The 16,677-nt window shown below is 41.7% G+C and overlaps 2 protein-coding genes across 4 annotated transcripts in view; both read left to right on the plus strand.

The window, feature by feature from the left end:
• Positions 1-938: 938 nt before the first annotated feature.
• bhmt (betaine-homocysteine methyltransferase) lies at positions 939-8,170 on the plus strand. Of its 2 annotated transcripts, XM_053649703.1 has the most exons (8): positions 939-1,050; positions 1,340-1,472; positions 3,285-3,397; positions 3,684-3,875; positions 3,987-4,134; positions 4,907-5,089; positions 5,882-6,110; positions 7,455-8,170. In XM_053649703.1, the coding sequence occupies exons 1-8, from the start codon at positions 1,027-1,029 to the stop codon at positions 7,633-7,635; spliced, it is 1,203 nt and encodes a 400-aa protein (XP_053505678.1). In that variant the 5' UTR covers positions 939-1,026; the 3' UTR covers positions 7,636-8,170. The 2 variants fall into 2 exon arrangements, with proteins under 2 accessions (XP_053505678.1, XP_053505677.1); XM_053649702.1 differs by having other exon boundaries at positions 3,684-4,134.
• Positions 8,171-12,022: 3,852 nt separating this feature from the next.
• The window catches only part of jmy (junction mediating and regulatory protein, p53 cofactor), a 35,454-nt gene continuing 30,799 nt past the window's right edge, over positions 12,023-16,677 (plus strand). For both annotated transcript variants that reach the window (XM_053649700.1, XM_053649701.1), the window contains exon 1: positions 12,023-13,651. In XM_053649700.1, coding sequence (XP_053505675.1) covers positions 12,881-13,651 — 771 coding nt within the window. In that variant the 5' untranslated portion in view covers positions 12,023-12,880. The remainder of the gene's footprint in view (positions 13,652-16,677) is intronic.

The raw sequence follows: 16,677 nt of genomic DNA on the forward strand, positions 1-16,677 counted from the left end.
ATATTTCATATTTTCCTTGCTCAGTGGGTTATGTGCAATGTCAGTTTTGTGGACTCTCATATTAGCCACTTATAATACTCAGTGCTAAATTATAAAATAAGCTGCAGTCAGGGTTAATTGTCTAGTTAGGTAATTAAATCATGCACCCAAGCCAACTAAACAACCGCTATTGGTGAGAATGTAATTATAGCCATGGATGTGTGCAAGCAAGACATTCTGACCAGTTCTAAATATTTGCTTTGCTCTGGAACACTGTGTGTGGAAAAGTTTTGACCCATGCCAGCGTGAGCACATCCATGGTCAGTCAATCTGTTGCAAGAATCAACTGCATAATCCCTATACTCCCAAACTTGATTTAAGTGACTTAATCAGCTTGTACATAATGCACACACAAAACAGTACATGCAATTACGTTGTTTTGTTGTTGTTGTTGTTGTTGTTTTAAAATGTTTTATCTGCATTGAAATATCGCTGGCTTGTCAGCACCATTTTATCATGTATTTTGCAAGTGGGTAAAAAAAGAGAAAAGAGTAGGACATTGTGCTGATCTTTGGACTTGCTGATTATCAAAATGTAGTCATGAAATCATTTTTAAAAAATGTTTTGAATGCTGGATTTGTTCAACCTCGAATATGTGCATTAATCAGAAGGCATTTGTAGGCTTTTAGAAACAAAACAAAATAAAAACAGCAGTGTCAAAAGTGTGTGCTCTTAATTATAACTTTAACTCTGTTCTATAGTCAACTTCTAAACAAACACTGGAGAAGTCCACTGGATTTCGAAAAGAAAAGGAGGAGGGAGACATGACTGGATCATTCATTACGCAGAAGGAGAAGGGGCTTGACGTGAGCGCCACACCCACCAGTCCTCCACCAGTCCTCCACCACCTCCTTCTCAGAGAGATATAAAAAGCTGGTCTGCGTTCTGCTTTCACGCGTGTGTGCACCAGGCCAGAGTGAACAGAGACACTCCGTAATAAACTTTACATCCGCCCGCAAGACCAAAGCTCTGCAAAACACACCAAAAATGGCACCCGTCGGGTCCAAGAAGGTAAATTCTGCTTTCAGACTTCTCTTTATTTAGGAGGTGCTTTGCAAAAAAAAAAAAAAAAGCAGGTAAACAAATGTGACCATGCAATATGCACGCAATAGTGCACGTGCGGTGAGGATATTTTGTAGACTTTTGTATTTTACGCACGCAAACTTATTAACGCAAAAATCTATACTTTTTATTAGAAACCATATAACCATGTCTCGCGATAAAAACACACACACTCTCTTTCTGATTTAAAATATATATATATATATATATATATATATATATTTATTTGTTTGTGTAGGGCATCCTTGAACGCCTGAACGCCGATGAGATTGTGATCGGAGACGGCGGCTTCGTCCTCGCGCTGGAGAAGAGAGGCTACGTGAAAGCCGGACCCTGGACTCCTGAAGCCGCAGCTGAGCACCCCGAAGCAGGTGACTGTCACCCTTTATATATTTAAGTCCAAGCGCGCGCTTTACACTCCAAAACGGAAAGTCGGCTCACCTGCACAAGCCCTAATTAACACTTACGCGCTTGCGTCATGCTCCTGAATGGAGAAACCGTGCGCGCTAAGGTGGGCGTGGCCACATGCGTGACGCTGTTTAAGAGCAGCCTTATCTCCTAAAAGTTACTTCTACACAGTTCTGACAGATTTGTGAGGACTCGCGTCCCATGTTGATTTTAGTAGGTAGTCACTGGATAATTTGTGCCATGCGTAATTGTGCGCCTCTCCTTATAGGGGCATCTTTCTTATTTTCGCATTTTGAAGTTCTGTCTTAAAAACCCTGGACATCCTCCTTTTAAAGTTTGGTGTAAAACATGGCTTGAAAATTTAATTTCTCCAAATGAGTTAAGAAATCGATCATCAGTGATGTTGTATCGTATCTAAGTATTTAAAAATAAATATATTGGTGTTAAGCACATACTTGGCAAAACATCAAATGCTATCAAATGTATCCCCAATAACACACATGTTGATGACTTAGATGTTGTATATGTGCACATGACGTGCACACAAGTTTTAAACAATGTAATACCTGAAGCACTATGGATCAAGCACCAAGAACACCATGCTGAATATGTAAAGAGAGAAATGCATCACATGCATGCAAAGATCTTTTGTATTGAACCTTTTAGAGTAAGAAGAGCCTTGAAGAGTTCATCTCCAACAGGCCTGGTTTTAATGTTCAAGCCTTGATTAGAAGCATGAAGTGTATTGTATTAGCAGAAGATCTCCAGAAACAACCTGGAGCTCACAGGTATTAATTGTCATCAAGAAGGCAACATATTTGATTCGAAGGCTAAGAAACGAGAATGTGGTTCCTGATTGGTTGAAACGAAAACCTGCAGCCACACTGACCCTCTTTTGCAGACACACCAGATTTAAACGCTTCCTCAAATCAAATACAATAAACTCTAGTTATAGATGATGCAAGGCCACTCTGTAAGATATAGAAATGGTCAATTAACAGATCTAGATTTTGGTCAGTTTTTAATGCATATTTCAAGATGGAGATAGAAATGACCACTCTAATGGTTGGATACAAGACATCAAATGTGATATTGACCAAAAGGAATTGTCCTGTGGTCCAACACTGCAGGCTAGGAATGACCAAAATGACCCAAAACATGTTTTTTTGTTGTTTGTTTACTTAGACTATTTCTCCTCCAAAGATTGGCCCAATAGATAATGTCCCATAGATGCATCTAGTTAGTTCTACAGTTCTGGAATTATTATAGGTTTTGATCTTAAAGATGCACAGACAATGCATTATGAAGAAACTGTATAATATCTGAAGAATCCAGGAAGTGTACATAATTCATTTATTTTATATAAAGTTTGTGGTTGTTGGTGAAAATGCTTCCATTTTGTATTTGTTTTGTAGAGTTTCTTCATATGTGGTACATCCCACTTTAAAAACTTTAAAGACAGCGTGCACAAGTGGAGCACAAGGTTGTCCACAACCTGACTGTCTGTGTTGGATCAAATCTGAGTGTCGTCTAAACACAAATAGAAGGGATGAGAGATTTATTTTAATGACCTAGAAATAGTGCAGTAGCTTGAGTATTTCTAAAACTGTTTATTTTCAGTTTAATAGGGGTAAAAAAAAAAAATCCAAGATTATCAATTGTGTGTGTGTGTGTGTGTGTGTGTGTGTACAGTATCATGCCAAATTACTGACTGCTCAGCAGCCAACAGCTGTGAATGGATTCTCACTTTCTGTGTGTGTAACATCTCATTTTAGTACGACAGCTGCACAGGGAATTCCTGAGGGCGGGGTCAAATGTCATGCAGACTTTTACCTTCTACGCCAGCGACGACAAACTTGAGAACAGAGGCAACACTGTCGGTGTCACAGTAAGACTCTTCTCATATTTGTGCTTTGCTTGGGTGAAGGGCTTCCTGTTAAAGTTTAACTTTAAGTGATTTTTAAATGCAATTAAAGCAGTGTTATGCGGCAGCAAGGAGCATCAGGGCAGCTTTTCGCAGTCTCCTCATACAATTACAAAATTCCTTGAGTGTAATATTGCTGCTGTGTAAACACTTTTGTGTTGGAGCACCAGAATCAAGGTCTGATGGAAAAGGAAATGATGGGGGGTCGGGGGAGTGTTGTGCAGTAATAACCCCTTTTCCCCGCCCACAGGGGGCGCAAGTCAACGAGGCCGCTTGTGACCTGGCCAGGGAGGTCGCTAATGAGGGTGATGCCCTAGTGGCGGGCGGAGTCTCTCAGACCCCCTCGTACCTGAGCTGCAAAAGCGAGGCTCAGGTGAAGGCCATCTTCAAGAAGCAGATGGACATCTTCGTCAAGAAGAACGTGGACTTCCTGATCGCCGAGGTGAGGCAGTCATGTCTCGCTGAACATTTCATATCGCCTGTTTTTTTTAAAAAAAAAAAAAAAAAAAACCCTAATGCTTTGTGTAAACATTGTTGTGATTTCGTGCCGCAGTACTTCGAGCACGTGGAGGAAGCCGAGTGGGCCGTCCACGTCCTGAAGGAAACTGGGAAACCCGTCGCTGCCAGCCTGTGCATTGGTCCGATGGGAGACATGCACGGAGTTACCCCCGGAGAGTGCGCCATCCGTCTGGTGAAGGCTGGTACGTTGGTTGTTTTCCAAACAGTATACATCAACACAAAGGCTCAAACCATAGCAGACTGAACAATTACTCCACATGTGATTTGTTGATGACATCACTCTCACACGGATTAAATTATGATTTGTCTTTTATATCACTATTTGAGATGATGACGATAATGAAGCAGTGCAGCTAAAAACTACACAATTATACCCCCAAATGTCAAACAAGGCATTTCCAGTGTGGTAGATTTTTATAGCAGCTGTCCACACAATCATTCTTTCAAATGACATTGTTTGACTCGGTAAAACCATTTCTACGTGAAATAAAAGGATACATCCATATTCAAGCTATATTCTCTAATACGCTTTACAAATAAAACGCACAATTCAATTTTTTACACATTAGGCCACGCCTCCATCCTCATAACCAAGTCCTTGATATGCTGAATAACTTATTCAAGTTGAGCCGGTCATTTAGATTTGTCAGTTTACCCCGTTATACCTATTCTCAATTGAAATGTTGCTCGTCACACCGTCCTTTGTTGCTTGTCATTGAAATTGCAGCAAACTTCAACGTGTCTTGGATGATCGACTAAATTTGGGGTAAATGATGACGTCATGTACGTTTTTAATTTAGCTAGAAGTGTTTGGTTTTTTTCAATACGAGTAAGTAATAAACCGTCACCAAAACATTTTGCACTGTTTAATCATAGCAACAGTGAGACACTTCCTGCTACCTCCTGCCAGTGTCCCTTTTGTGGCTCACCATCTTTCTCCCGTCATGCCCCCAGGTGCCGACATTGTCGGCGTGAACTGCCACTTTGACCCAAAGATCTGCGTCAAGACTGTGGTCATGATGAAGGCGGCAGTGGAGAAGGCTGGACTGAAAGCTCACTACATGGTGCAGCCACTGGCCTACCACACACCTGACTGCGGCTGCCAAGGCTTCATCGACCTGCCCGAGTTCCCGTTTGGTAAACACTTACTCATTCACTATCGAGCGTAATGCCGTGTATGCCTTTCTGTCTGCTATCCCATGCAGGAAATAAGTGTGACGTACAAACGGCACCACATGGCGATGTGCATACACGCGTCAGTCGTTCAGTTTCTATTAGTGGAACACCAGTTCCTTTTTTCCTAGTTAATAGCAGGTTCAGCTCGAATGACTGAAGAACTATCTCAATCACCTTACCAGCCCATGATATTTTCACTCCAGTTTCTTCTCTCTGGGTGTAACTAATCCTCCACATGTTCCTCATGCACTGCTCTCTTACACTCTCTTTGGGGTCCTCTTTTGCTATCCATTTTTGTCCCACCAAGCTGAAACATAAAACCTGAGAGAGCATGTTGCTTACTTCTAGGACTGCTGAAGGTCAAAGGTCAGAAGCTTTGAAATGTTTATTAAATTTCCTGCAGGGTTTGCGTTTGCCCTATTACCCTTGAGCATTGCTTTTAGCTAAAATGCCAGCTTCTTCCTCTAAGGTTGGAGCTCAATATGTTGGCTGCTACTCTGGAAATATTACGACTGTAGCAAAGACTGTAGCACAGGAAACAATACAGTGAGGAACTACAACACTAACTGGACAAAAACTCAACTACACCACTATTAGAGGCAGTACAAATATTGGATTATTAAAAATGCCTTAATGTTAATTGTATGACAGTGACACAAGCATGCGCATTGCATAATACTCATCATGCACAGTTTATTCCATCACATGGCTCACCCCCTAACCCCACCCTTTGTTTATGTATGTGTCCTACAGCTCTGGAGCCCAGAGTGCTGACCCGCTGGGACATGCAGCAGTATGCCAGAGAGGCCTACAAGGCAGGTATCCGCTTCATCGGAGGCTGCTGTGGGTTCGAGCCCTACCACGTCCGTGCTGTAGCTGAGGAGCTGGCTCCGGAGCGCGGGTTCCTGCCCGAGGGCTCGCAGAAGCATGGCCAGTGGGGAAGCGGCCTGGAGATGCACACCAAGCCCTGGGTCCGTGCCAGGTAACCCCAAATTACACTGCTCATATATTCCCTTACAATGTTAACACTATTATTAATCTCTATATGTTCCCTAATATTAGTATAACTTAAAGTCTACTTTTGCTGGAACATCATCAGCTGCGTAACATTTGTCATACAAGTGTCTGCAGATGCATGTATATCACAGAACGTCCCCGGTATTGCTCACTGCTTTCTAGTTAAGGGTTGCAAGATTGATATTCGGCTAGCTATACTCCTCATGCATGCACTTTTCAAGTCAGTCAGTGAGCGAAAATGCCCATTGTATACCCTGAAGTGTGTGCTGTTCTAGGAAAATGGTCAACAGCAGGGTGGTATGATGTGGCCTGATGTGACGCAGGGTTACTGTTGAGATTATTTTTGCTATAACGCGTCCCGAATTAGGGCTGGGCGATATGACAAAAATATCATATCACGATACTTGAGGACATTTCTACGATACACGATGCGCATCATGATTTATAATTTAGCTAACAATCTGTCCACAAAACAGTAGTAAACTTTGACGATGGACAAAAGATTAAGATTTTTTTTACTGTCAAATCAACAGCATCCATTCAGTACCATTTTAATTTGTAACGATTAAAACCAAAATAATACATCACCATACCAACGATATCTGAGAAAAGTGTATCGCGTAATCACTTATCATGATATTGATATTATATCCATATATCGCCCAGACCTATCCCGAAGTGTTTTCTTCCTCTTATACCACAGCAGTTTGCCAACAATTACAACTTTTTTTTTCTTTATTAAAGTACAGCATGTTGTATTTTTATCCATTGATAGTTACATAGAACTGCCATCAGAGCTGCTGTTATAGAAAACACCAAATGAAACAACTTACTTTTTTTTAAAAATCTTTTATTTTATATTGTTTTTTGCCAATGGGTGTCACAAGTGCACAGTTTTTCTACATGATCTCCATTTTGTTCCAATGCTTAATGAGTGACAAGATTCCTCTGGGGGGGGGGGGGGGGTTAAGAGGGTTAACAAAAACTGTTAAGGTTTTTGTTAGACTCTTCTTTCGTACATACATTTTCTTACATGGCACCTTTTTTAATTTCCAGTAAAACCTCAAGGACCTTTAGGTCAGACCAAATTTTAAGCAACATCGAAAGGAATAGAGAGTAAATAATTTAAGTACAGTATATAATAAGGCAGATATTTGGTGAAGGATCAGAATTTGTTGTGAAACAACAAACACTTTTGTGGTCAGATGTTTCGCCTGATCCGTTATACCTGGATTAAGTACATTATTGTATGTTAAACCTCCATTCTTGACTTTTTAATGTAGCCTCACGTGGTTGTTTTGTCATCCAGAGCCCGTCGTGATTATTGGGAGAAGCTGAAGCCTGCCTCCGGCCGCCCGTTCTGCCCATCCATGTCCGTCCCGGACAGCTGGGGTGTCACTAAAGGCCACCCGGAGCTGATGCAGCAGAAAGAGGCCACCACTCAGGATCAGCTGCGCCCGCTGTTCGCCAAGTCCGAAGCCAAGTGCTGAATATGGAGATGAAGGAAAAACCCACGCTCACCCCTGCCAATCAGAGTGTGGGAAACCAAGAGAGAAGAGGGGGGAGGAAATGGATTGGAAAAAGACGAGACCTTTCTCTCTCCCTCTCGTTCTCTTTTATTAGTTTACATATAATTCAAACTGAAATGTTCATTGGCATGTTTTTGCCAGGACCATATTTCTATCAAAAGAAACTCTATTCTTTTTCTCCAGCCTGCGAAAGCAGTGTTTAGACTAAAAAGTACATTCGTAATCATACCTGCGCACCGTGGCCTTTGTGTCTTACTGTACGATATCGATGCTAACATATTGGCTTATACTCTGTGAGTCGATTTCACCTGTCTGATGACTCTCTGTGGCACTGTACAACTCTTCGCTACTGAGACGAGCAAAGCTGCGTGACCACATTTGAGCCTTTCGGGGTCGTTCGAAATTCCAGGTTCGGCGAACACTCCAGGCTTTCGATGGTGTCTGATGTTTTGCATTTTGTTATTGACTTAATGCTTCATTAAACACATCAATGTGATGTCTGTGTTTTTGTCTGCTTTTATCTTCATTCTAGTTTGCATTTAACTTCAATATCACGCACACAAAGATAAATTGTGCTCCCTGTTTTGGTCATTTCGATATCAACTTCCAGATGGGCTCAATGAATAAAATGAAGAGCTCTCTAGTCAACTAAAGGAAAAGGCAGGTGTAGATAAAGTTAAGTCTTGATGAATGATCACAGCTATTAGTTGATATGAGCTAAAAAGGCACAAACTACTTTTCTGTTGGTATTCAGTAATATTATGCAATACAACTAAGCACTATATACTGGAACTATAACTATAGAGCCCATGACATCGTAGGTCCTGACATTCTTCGCCTTATCAAAAACAATATCATTAACAAAAATTTTAATTATGTTGGCATTAACAATTTTTTTGTGTTAAAGTATTTTCAATATTTATTTTTTATTTCTTATTGTTGCTATAATTATAAATAGATTGTTTTTTTTCAGAAACAAAATTTTAAACAAAAATTTAAACTCAAAGTTAACAAAAACTAAAAAAACAATATTGTATATTTATGAATAATAATAATAATACTAATAACAATACTAAAACATGAGCATTTGTGCACAATACCAAAATGCTGCTTCTTCTTCTAATATTAGAAATGGATAGTTTTTCAAAAACAATTTATTTAGCTTATCATTTTATTAACAAAACTGATGATTAATTGTCTACTAATATATACAGCTATAATATAATTGCACATACTTTTATGCTTCTAAAACATTTCTAAACATCAGTGGGTAATAATCGTGTATACGTAAATGTTTTAAAACATTGTCGGGTATTATAAAGCTAATGTGTAAGTAATCACTGCCCCCTAGTGGATTTGGTTTTTAAAAAGGTTCTTTTAGAAGACCACTTCCGGTTTTAAGATCTTAAGGGACATCTGAGGCAGCTTGTCATCTCTGCATGTGTTGAAAGAAATGGCATTAGGTAGAATTTTGCAGAGAAGAGATCAATGATTGACTGGAAAGCAATTAGAAACCCTTTCAATCAGACCATCTGAAGGAATTAAGCTTTTTTCTTTAAACATAACATTTAGTCATTAGTGAAAGAGCATACTGTGTGTGTCAGTCTGTTTATTACTGCTTATAAATGTGCAATAACACTTCAAATGCTGTGCAGACTGAGGTGTATGTGATTTAGAAAGAGAGTTTACCTCAGTAACTCAATAAAACCTAAATAAATCATGTCGGTTTGGGTTTAATGTGTTCTGTCCATGGAAAGTTCAGGAATGAAAAGGTGTATGGCTCTAATAAATTCACCAAATATTATTATACAGATTTAAATAATGTTCAGGAAATAGTTAAAGGAGTCCCTGATTACAGAAAGTTTCAGAAACGTGTTTAAAGGGAAATGCATTTTTAAAAATCTTATTAATAATGCAGATATTTTTCTTCTTCTTCTTCGTATTGTTGTTGTTAGTGGAAAGTTCAAGAATTTAAAGCTTTATGGCCGTAATACATACACAAAATATGATGATAGAGATTTAAATATTTTTCAGGAAATACATTTAAATTTAAGAGAAGCCCCTGGCTATGGATAGTTTGAGAGACTACATTTGAAAAAATAAAATAAAAATGTCATCAGTAATATGGACATAGAATAAAAAATCACTGTATTATTATTATTGTTGTTGTTGTTGTTTTTCGTGGACAGTTATTATATACAGTGCATCCGGAAAGTATTCACAGTGCTTCACTTTTTCCACATTTTGTTACGTTACAGCCTTATTCCAATATGGATTAAATTCATTATTTTCCTCAAAATTCTACAAACAATACCCCATAATGACAACATGAAAGAAGTTTGTTTGAAATCTTTGCAAATTTATTAAAAATAAAAACAAAAAAAGCACATGTACATAAGTATTCACAGCCTTTGCTCAATACTTTGTTGAAGCACCTTTGGCACCCATTACAGCCTCAAGTCTTTTTGAGTATGATGCTCCAAGCTTGGCACAAATATTTTTGGGCAGTTTCTCCCATTCTTCTTTGCAGGACCTCTCAAGCTCCATCAGGTTGGATGGGGAACGTTGGTGCACAGACATTTACAGATCTCTCCAGAGATGTTTAATTGGGTTCAAGTCTGGGCTCTGGCTGGGCCACTCAAGGACATTCACAGAGTTGTCCTGTAGCCACTCTTTTGTTATCTTGGCTGTTTGCTTAGGGTCTTTGCCCTGTTGGAAGATGAACCTTCACCCCAGTCTGAGGTCCAGAGCGCTCTGGAGCAGGTTTTCATCAAGCTTGTCTCTGTACATTGCTGCATTCATCTTTCTCTTGATCCTGACTAGTCTCCCAGTTCCTGCCGCTGAAAAACATCCCCCCAGCATGATGCTGCCACCACCATGCTTCACTGTAGGGATGGTATTGGCCAGGTGATGAGTGGTGCCTGGTTTCCTCCAGACATGATGCTTGCCATTCAGGCCAAAGAGTTCAATCTTTGTTTCATCTTGGTCTGAGAGTCCTTCAGGTGCCTTTTGGCAAACCCCAGGTGGGCTGTCATGTGCCTTTTACTGAGGATTGACTTCCGCCTGGCCACTCTACCATCCAGGCCTGATTGGTGGAGTGCTGCAGAGATGGTTGTTCTTCTGGAAGGCTCTCCTCTCTCCTCCGAGACACGCTGGAGCTCTGTCAGAGTGACCATCGGGTTTTTGGTCACCTCCCTGACTAAGGCCTTCTCCCCCGATTGCTCAGTTTGGCCGGGCGGCCAGCTCTAGGAAGAGTCCTGCTCGTTCCTAACTTCTTCCATTTACGGATGATGGAGGCCACTGTGCTCATTGGGACCTTCAATGTTGCAGAAATGTTTCTGTACCCTTCCCCAGATCTGTGCCTCGATACAATCCTGTCTCGGAGGTCTCCAGACAATTCCTTGGACTTCACGGCTTGGTTTGTGCTCTGACATGCATTGTTAACTGTGGGACCTTATATAGACAGGTGTGTGCCTTTCCAAATCATGTCCAATCAACTGAATTTACCACAGGTGGATTCCAGTCAAGTTGTAGAAATATCAAGGATGACCAGTGGAAATGTGGAAAAAGTTAAATGCTGTGAATACTTTCTGGATGCACTGTATTATAAAATTATATAAAAGTATATGCATATTATAAAATGTTATGTTCCTAATAAATAGACTAAATATGCAAAAGGACTACAAAAACTTTAAGAACCCCTGTTTAAAGGACCATCCAGGGTTTTTTTTTTTTTTACATTGTTATCAGTAATCATTATATAGCAAAAAAAGAGTAATTTTATTCATTCCATTATTATTATTATTGTTGTTGTTGTAGTAGTTTTAGGACCATAGTTATAAATAGACAAAACATTATGTAAATAATACCCTGTCCCTGGCTACAGAATGTCTGAGAAGCCCTGTTTAAAGGGTCATGAATTTTATTTTATTATCATCAGTAATACAGATATAGAGTAAATTTAATTTTTTGTCATTATTATTATTATTTCTTTGTGTGTGAAAAGTTCGTGAATAAATTTAGAGAATCTGCATTTTTTTTAATTATACCTTAAAACGTACTTGCATTTATTATTATTTTCAGGAAATATTTTTAGGCTACAAAAAATTGAGAAACCCCATTTAAAAGAACTTTTTTTATTGTCATAAAAAACGATTATAATATAAAAGGTAATTAAATCTTTTTTTCCCCACAGGTCCTCCTCATATAAGATTATAGTTTATAGTTTAATATGAGATAGATATGATGTTTATCATGCTTTGGCGAGCCCTCCCGCAACCTTCACTGCGTCAGCACGTACAGTGCGTGCCCCACGTGCCGGATGTTTATGTCTTACACTTCCGCTACGTCACCAGACAGACAGGCTGGAGTCGTCAGATGAAAACAGACTGTTGCGCAGAGGAAAGGATGCTGCTGATGGGGGAAAACACACACACACACACACGTATTAGCGACATTATTATTATTATTTGATTAGTGACAAGGTTTAGGGTTATAGCAGCGCTCACAGTTAGCTTTTGTTTGCTTTAGCTAGCTAACGGATCCGTTAAAAACAAAGCCTGGTGTGTGACGTCACGGCAAACCTCCTAACGGACTTTTTTTTCTCTCTCTCTGAGCGGACAGGAAGGAGCGCTCGAGCCGACCGCCTTGATCCCGCCCTCTGCTTTCCGCTCGAGCGCCTGACGTCACGGCAGGACCCTCACGCGCCTTGCGCTTGTAAACAGATCCTCCCACGTGACCGAGTGAGCAGCGCGCGAGCCCAGTCGACTCCCGCATTGTCCTCTCCGCCTGCGGGACAACACAAAAGGCAAGAAGGGGAGGGAAAAAAAACCCAAAAACTAAACAAACAAACAAAGGCGAGAGTCTTACAAAAAACAAACAGGTACTTGAGAGAACAGGTGGAGAGGAAAGGAGGAGAAGAGAAGAAAGGATGAGGATGAAGAGAGACGGGCTTCAGCTTCGTACGGGCCGGAATCAGAAGTGTGCGCGAGATGTTTATTTTAATCCACGACTGTTGTGTAGTTTAGAGTTTGACGGTTTTCTTTAAATTGACCTGACGTAATAACGGATGCGCTTCACCACGACGTCGTCATCGAGCTGACATCCGAAATCAATTCGTTATTTATTTGTTTTTCTTTATTTAAAAAAAAAAAAAACAACCCGGGGTTTGTATTGTTGTTATTAGCCGCGGTTAGCTAACCGTCCGATGTCATTCACAATGGAGGAGTCTTTGGAGTCCGGTTGGGTTTCAGTTAGGCCGAACGTCTTCGAGGAAAAAGAGAAGCACAAATTCGTCTTCATCGTGGCCTGGAACGACATCGAGGGCAAGTTCGCGGTCACCTGCCACGACCGGACGGTGCAGAAGCGCAGCGCGGGGGCTCGGGACTCGGTGGCCGAGGTGGCGGAGGGAGGCGGCACGCTGCTTCAGGACAAACGTCCCGTGGCGTCGAAGAGCTCGAGAGAGAAATCCACAGATAAATCCAACAAGCATGCGCGAAGCCCGAGCAAAACTGCCGCGCTCGCTGACATCGAAGTTCTCGAGCCCGCGTCCGTCGCCGACACCGACACCGACGCGCGTTCTCAGGACGACGCGGACGCCGGCGTCCCCGTCATCGTCGACTCGAGCTGGGCCGGCCTGTTCTCCTTCCAGGACCTGCGTGCGGCTCACGCGCAGCTCTGCGCGGTCAACTCGGACCTCGAGCCGTGCCTGCCGCCGTTCCCCGAGCACGAGCATCAGTCGGCCATGTGGTCGGTGCTGTTCGGCGTCGCGGAGGTCACGCGGCGCGACACGGAGGCGCTCTGCTACCAGCTGCAGGTGTACCTGGGCCACGCGCTGGACACGTGCGGCTGGAAGATCCTCTCCCAGGTGCTGTTCGCGGACGGGGACGATTCTGAGGAGTACTACGAGAGCCTGAGCGAGCTGCGGCAAAAGGGCTACGAGGATGCTCTGCAGCGGCAAAAGAAGCGCCTTCACGAGGTGAGACCCGCGACAAAAGTTCTTTTAACGCCAAGAGAGAGGGGGGTGCCAAAACATAAAGTTGGAGGGGAGTAGAGGGACACTAGAAGAACATGCATTATGGTCCATTCCGGAAGAGTTAGCTTGAGTGTCAGTGCTGAGCAAAGCTGTGAACTTCACAGTGCTTCGTGACATCATAACATCACAGTAAAATTTGCATGCATTTTTTTTTTTTTTTTACACACGTTCAGCGAACATTTTGTCATTTTTCGTAGTAACATCCTGGAAAAAAGCGATCCACGAATTAAGACGAATAAGACCGGACATTTGATCGTGGCGTCCTATAAAAGGAGGAAGGGTTATTGTGTCTGTTTAACCGACCCGCTAAACACGCTGCGGTGGCTGAGCTGCGTTAGTGGAAGCTTTAGTGCATGTCGCTCTTAGGAGGCGCTCTTTCACTCTGTAGTTGTTTTCAGCTCCCTGTGAGCTTCCCCTTAATGGAGTTTTGTGGGCATCGGTAAATGTAAATTAGCGCGGATTACACACATGAATATGAAGAAAATCAGCAGAACTATCATATCATGGTAGTCGAGGACATTTCTACAATGCGTATCACCGTATATAATTTAACTAACAAACTGTCCGCAAAACTGTAGTAAAATTAACTGTTTAAAAACCTCGTTAAACTGAGTTTGACGATACTTTCCTTTACTTCCTGCTAAGACAAGGAAGTTTATTTTTTTAAATTACGTCTAATCAACAGTATCAGTTCAGTATCATTTAATCTGTAACAATTAAAAACGTAAACAGTAAATCGCCACACCAACGATTTCTCCAAACAGTATCACGTAAATTATTTATCACGCTATCGATAATATATGGATATATCGACCAGCCCTAGCACAACTTATGGCACGTATGGCTTTAAGCTTATTAAAAGGTAGATACACCGCTGCTCTTGATAAACATACACGATTCAGTTCATCTGTTAATAATCAGGTGGAGGAAGTGGGTCAGAGCTGGGTTTTTTTTATCTTCACACCCGATCATTAATTGACGATTCAGGTGTGTTACAGGACAATTAAAAAAAACAAACATTTCCTCGATCTGCCCATAAAAACTCCACAGTTCTTGGAAATTCTGGCTTTGTTTACGTTTGTGTTGTTAAACTTTAACGGTCGGTGCCAGACGCCTGATACACGTTTAACGTGACGTGTCAGAGCAGATCTCATCTGGACATCGTCAATGGTCGCGTTCCAAAGGTGGACCCGCTGCTTTTAATATTTAATCAATGGACCTGCAGACCTTCAGTGTCGCAATTTCATCTGTGGAGTACAAACACGGCTCCAAAAACAGAGCGACGCCGAACAAAGCCTTAATTCATAGCACGCGGACCGTTCAGGTGAAAAAGCGAACGTACAGGGGCGTTCGAGTCAACGCTAGAGACGCACGCGGCTCTGAATGGGTTTTTGTGTTGTTTTTTTCCTCAGAGCCCCTGAGCTGCCATCTGTTGACCTTTATCTCACTGAAACCTGATCTGTTCTGCTGCAGTCAGCAGTTTGCGCTGAGCCGAGGCCTGCGTGAAGTGAAGTCGACCGTTTGGGGAGGGAAAAAATAAAATAATCAGCAAGAGATTAGTGCTGTATGAGCATGATTGAGTAGCAAAACCGTTAAAAACGAGCCGGAACATAATTAAGAGGCATAAATTCTGGCTTCCTGGTCGGGAATAAGACTAAAACGATGATCACGTAGCTTTGGAAGAAAACGAACTGCATCCTTTTGTTGTACACGGCGTCGAATACGTATTTGATTCCGAAGCAGCTATTTTAATTTTCAAAAGCAATCAAAAATAAACGTACGTTTATAACGTTTATATAAACGTAAAGTAATTTCCAGCCGTTATTAGGAATCGACGTTGTCTGTGCTGTCGTATTCCCGATTCTGATTGGTCAGAAGGTGGATCTGGTAGTAGATCCTGCTACAAGGCAAATCACGGGTTTACAGTACTCTCATAACGCGCTAACAGATTAAAAACCACGTGTAATTGCTGATACGGCGACGTTTTCTGTGTGGGGGTTTTTATTTAGCGTTTTTGGAAGGAGTCTCCAGTGTCAGCGCGTTGTAAGTGTCAGACCGTAACTGCGAGGAAACGGCCGTTTATTGCCGCTATAAAATAAGCGATAACCGTAACGTGACTATAAATGAATAAAAAGTACATTCGTTGTTCATTAATAAGTATTTGGTGTGGACGTGGTGTCGGTTCCGAGTAGCGGCGCTTCTTAAAAGCCCAGATAAAGCGATTTGCCGTGTCAATAATTAATCCGACTCTGACCTCGTCAGTATCGCTCTGACTGATTACACTTTTACGCCTCTATATTTGGTCCGCTGTCCATACGAAGGTGTGTTTTGTTTTGTTTTGTTTACAAATTATTAATAAACTCGAAGTGCTTTATTGATCTCGTGTAACGTCTGGAGTGAAGCATGGATAGATCCAAGGCCGTGGATATAAACAGAAACCCACGTCCCGCTCTGAACAGTCGTGCAGCAGGTTGTCCTGACGTCCAGCGTTCGGTGTTACGGAGGGAGAATCATGGTCAGATCAAGGCTCTCTCTTCAAACGGGAGTGAGCGATACTGACGAGAGAGAAAGAGTGTGTGTGAGTTGTGTATTGTGTGTGTGTAAAGAAGGAAAAAAGGGGCTGAGAATGTGAATTGGCATCATGGACATGTGAAGAGAATCAAAGCTTCGAGGGTGTTTAAAGTAACAAAGACAGGAAGACATTACAGCAGGGTGGGGAAGGTTTCCAAACAGGAAGTGACACTGTAGTTCTGAGTGTGTGTTGGCTGGTGAGGGCACCCTGGAAAAGCAGAGTTTTTTTTAAATATTTTATTTAAATCTTTTTTCCAACCACCGCCTAAAACAGGAGAATAATAGCGGGAGTGGATGAAAAAACATCCAAAATGGCTGCTGTTCATTTGACTGGATTTCGTTTAACGTTTAAAGACCAGGTTTAAGTCCAGTATGGGCCTCACCGACCGCTCGCCTTC

This window comes from Ictalurus furcatus, chromosome 18, assembly GCF_023375685.1.
Source record: "Ictalurus furcatus strain D&B chromosome 18, Billie_1.0, whole genome shotgun sequence".
Lineage (NCBI taxonomy): Eukaryota > Metazoa > Chordata > Actinopteri > Siluriformes > Ictaluridae > Ictalurus > Ictalurus furcatus.

Bases quoted from the DNA above. Each gene is read 5' to 3' on its own strand.
- bhmt (XM_053649702.1), top strand. From the start codon at position 1,027: ATGGCACCCGTCGGGTCCAAGAAG. The intron at 3,398-3,683 runs GTAAGACTCTTC...CCCCGCCCACAG, and splicing joins GCAACACTGTCGGTGTCACA to GGGGCGCAAGTCAACGAGGC. The intron at 4,135-4,906 runs GTACGTTGGTTG...TCATGCCCCCAG, and splicing joins CATCCGTCTGGTGAAGGCTG to GTGCCGACATTGTCGGCGTG.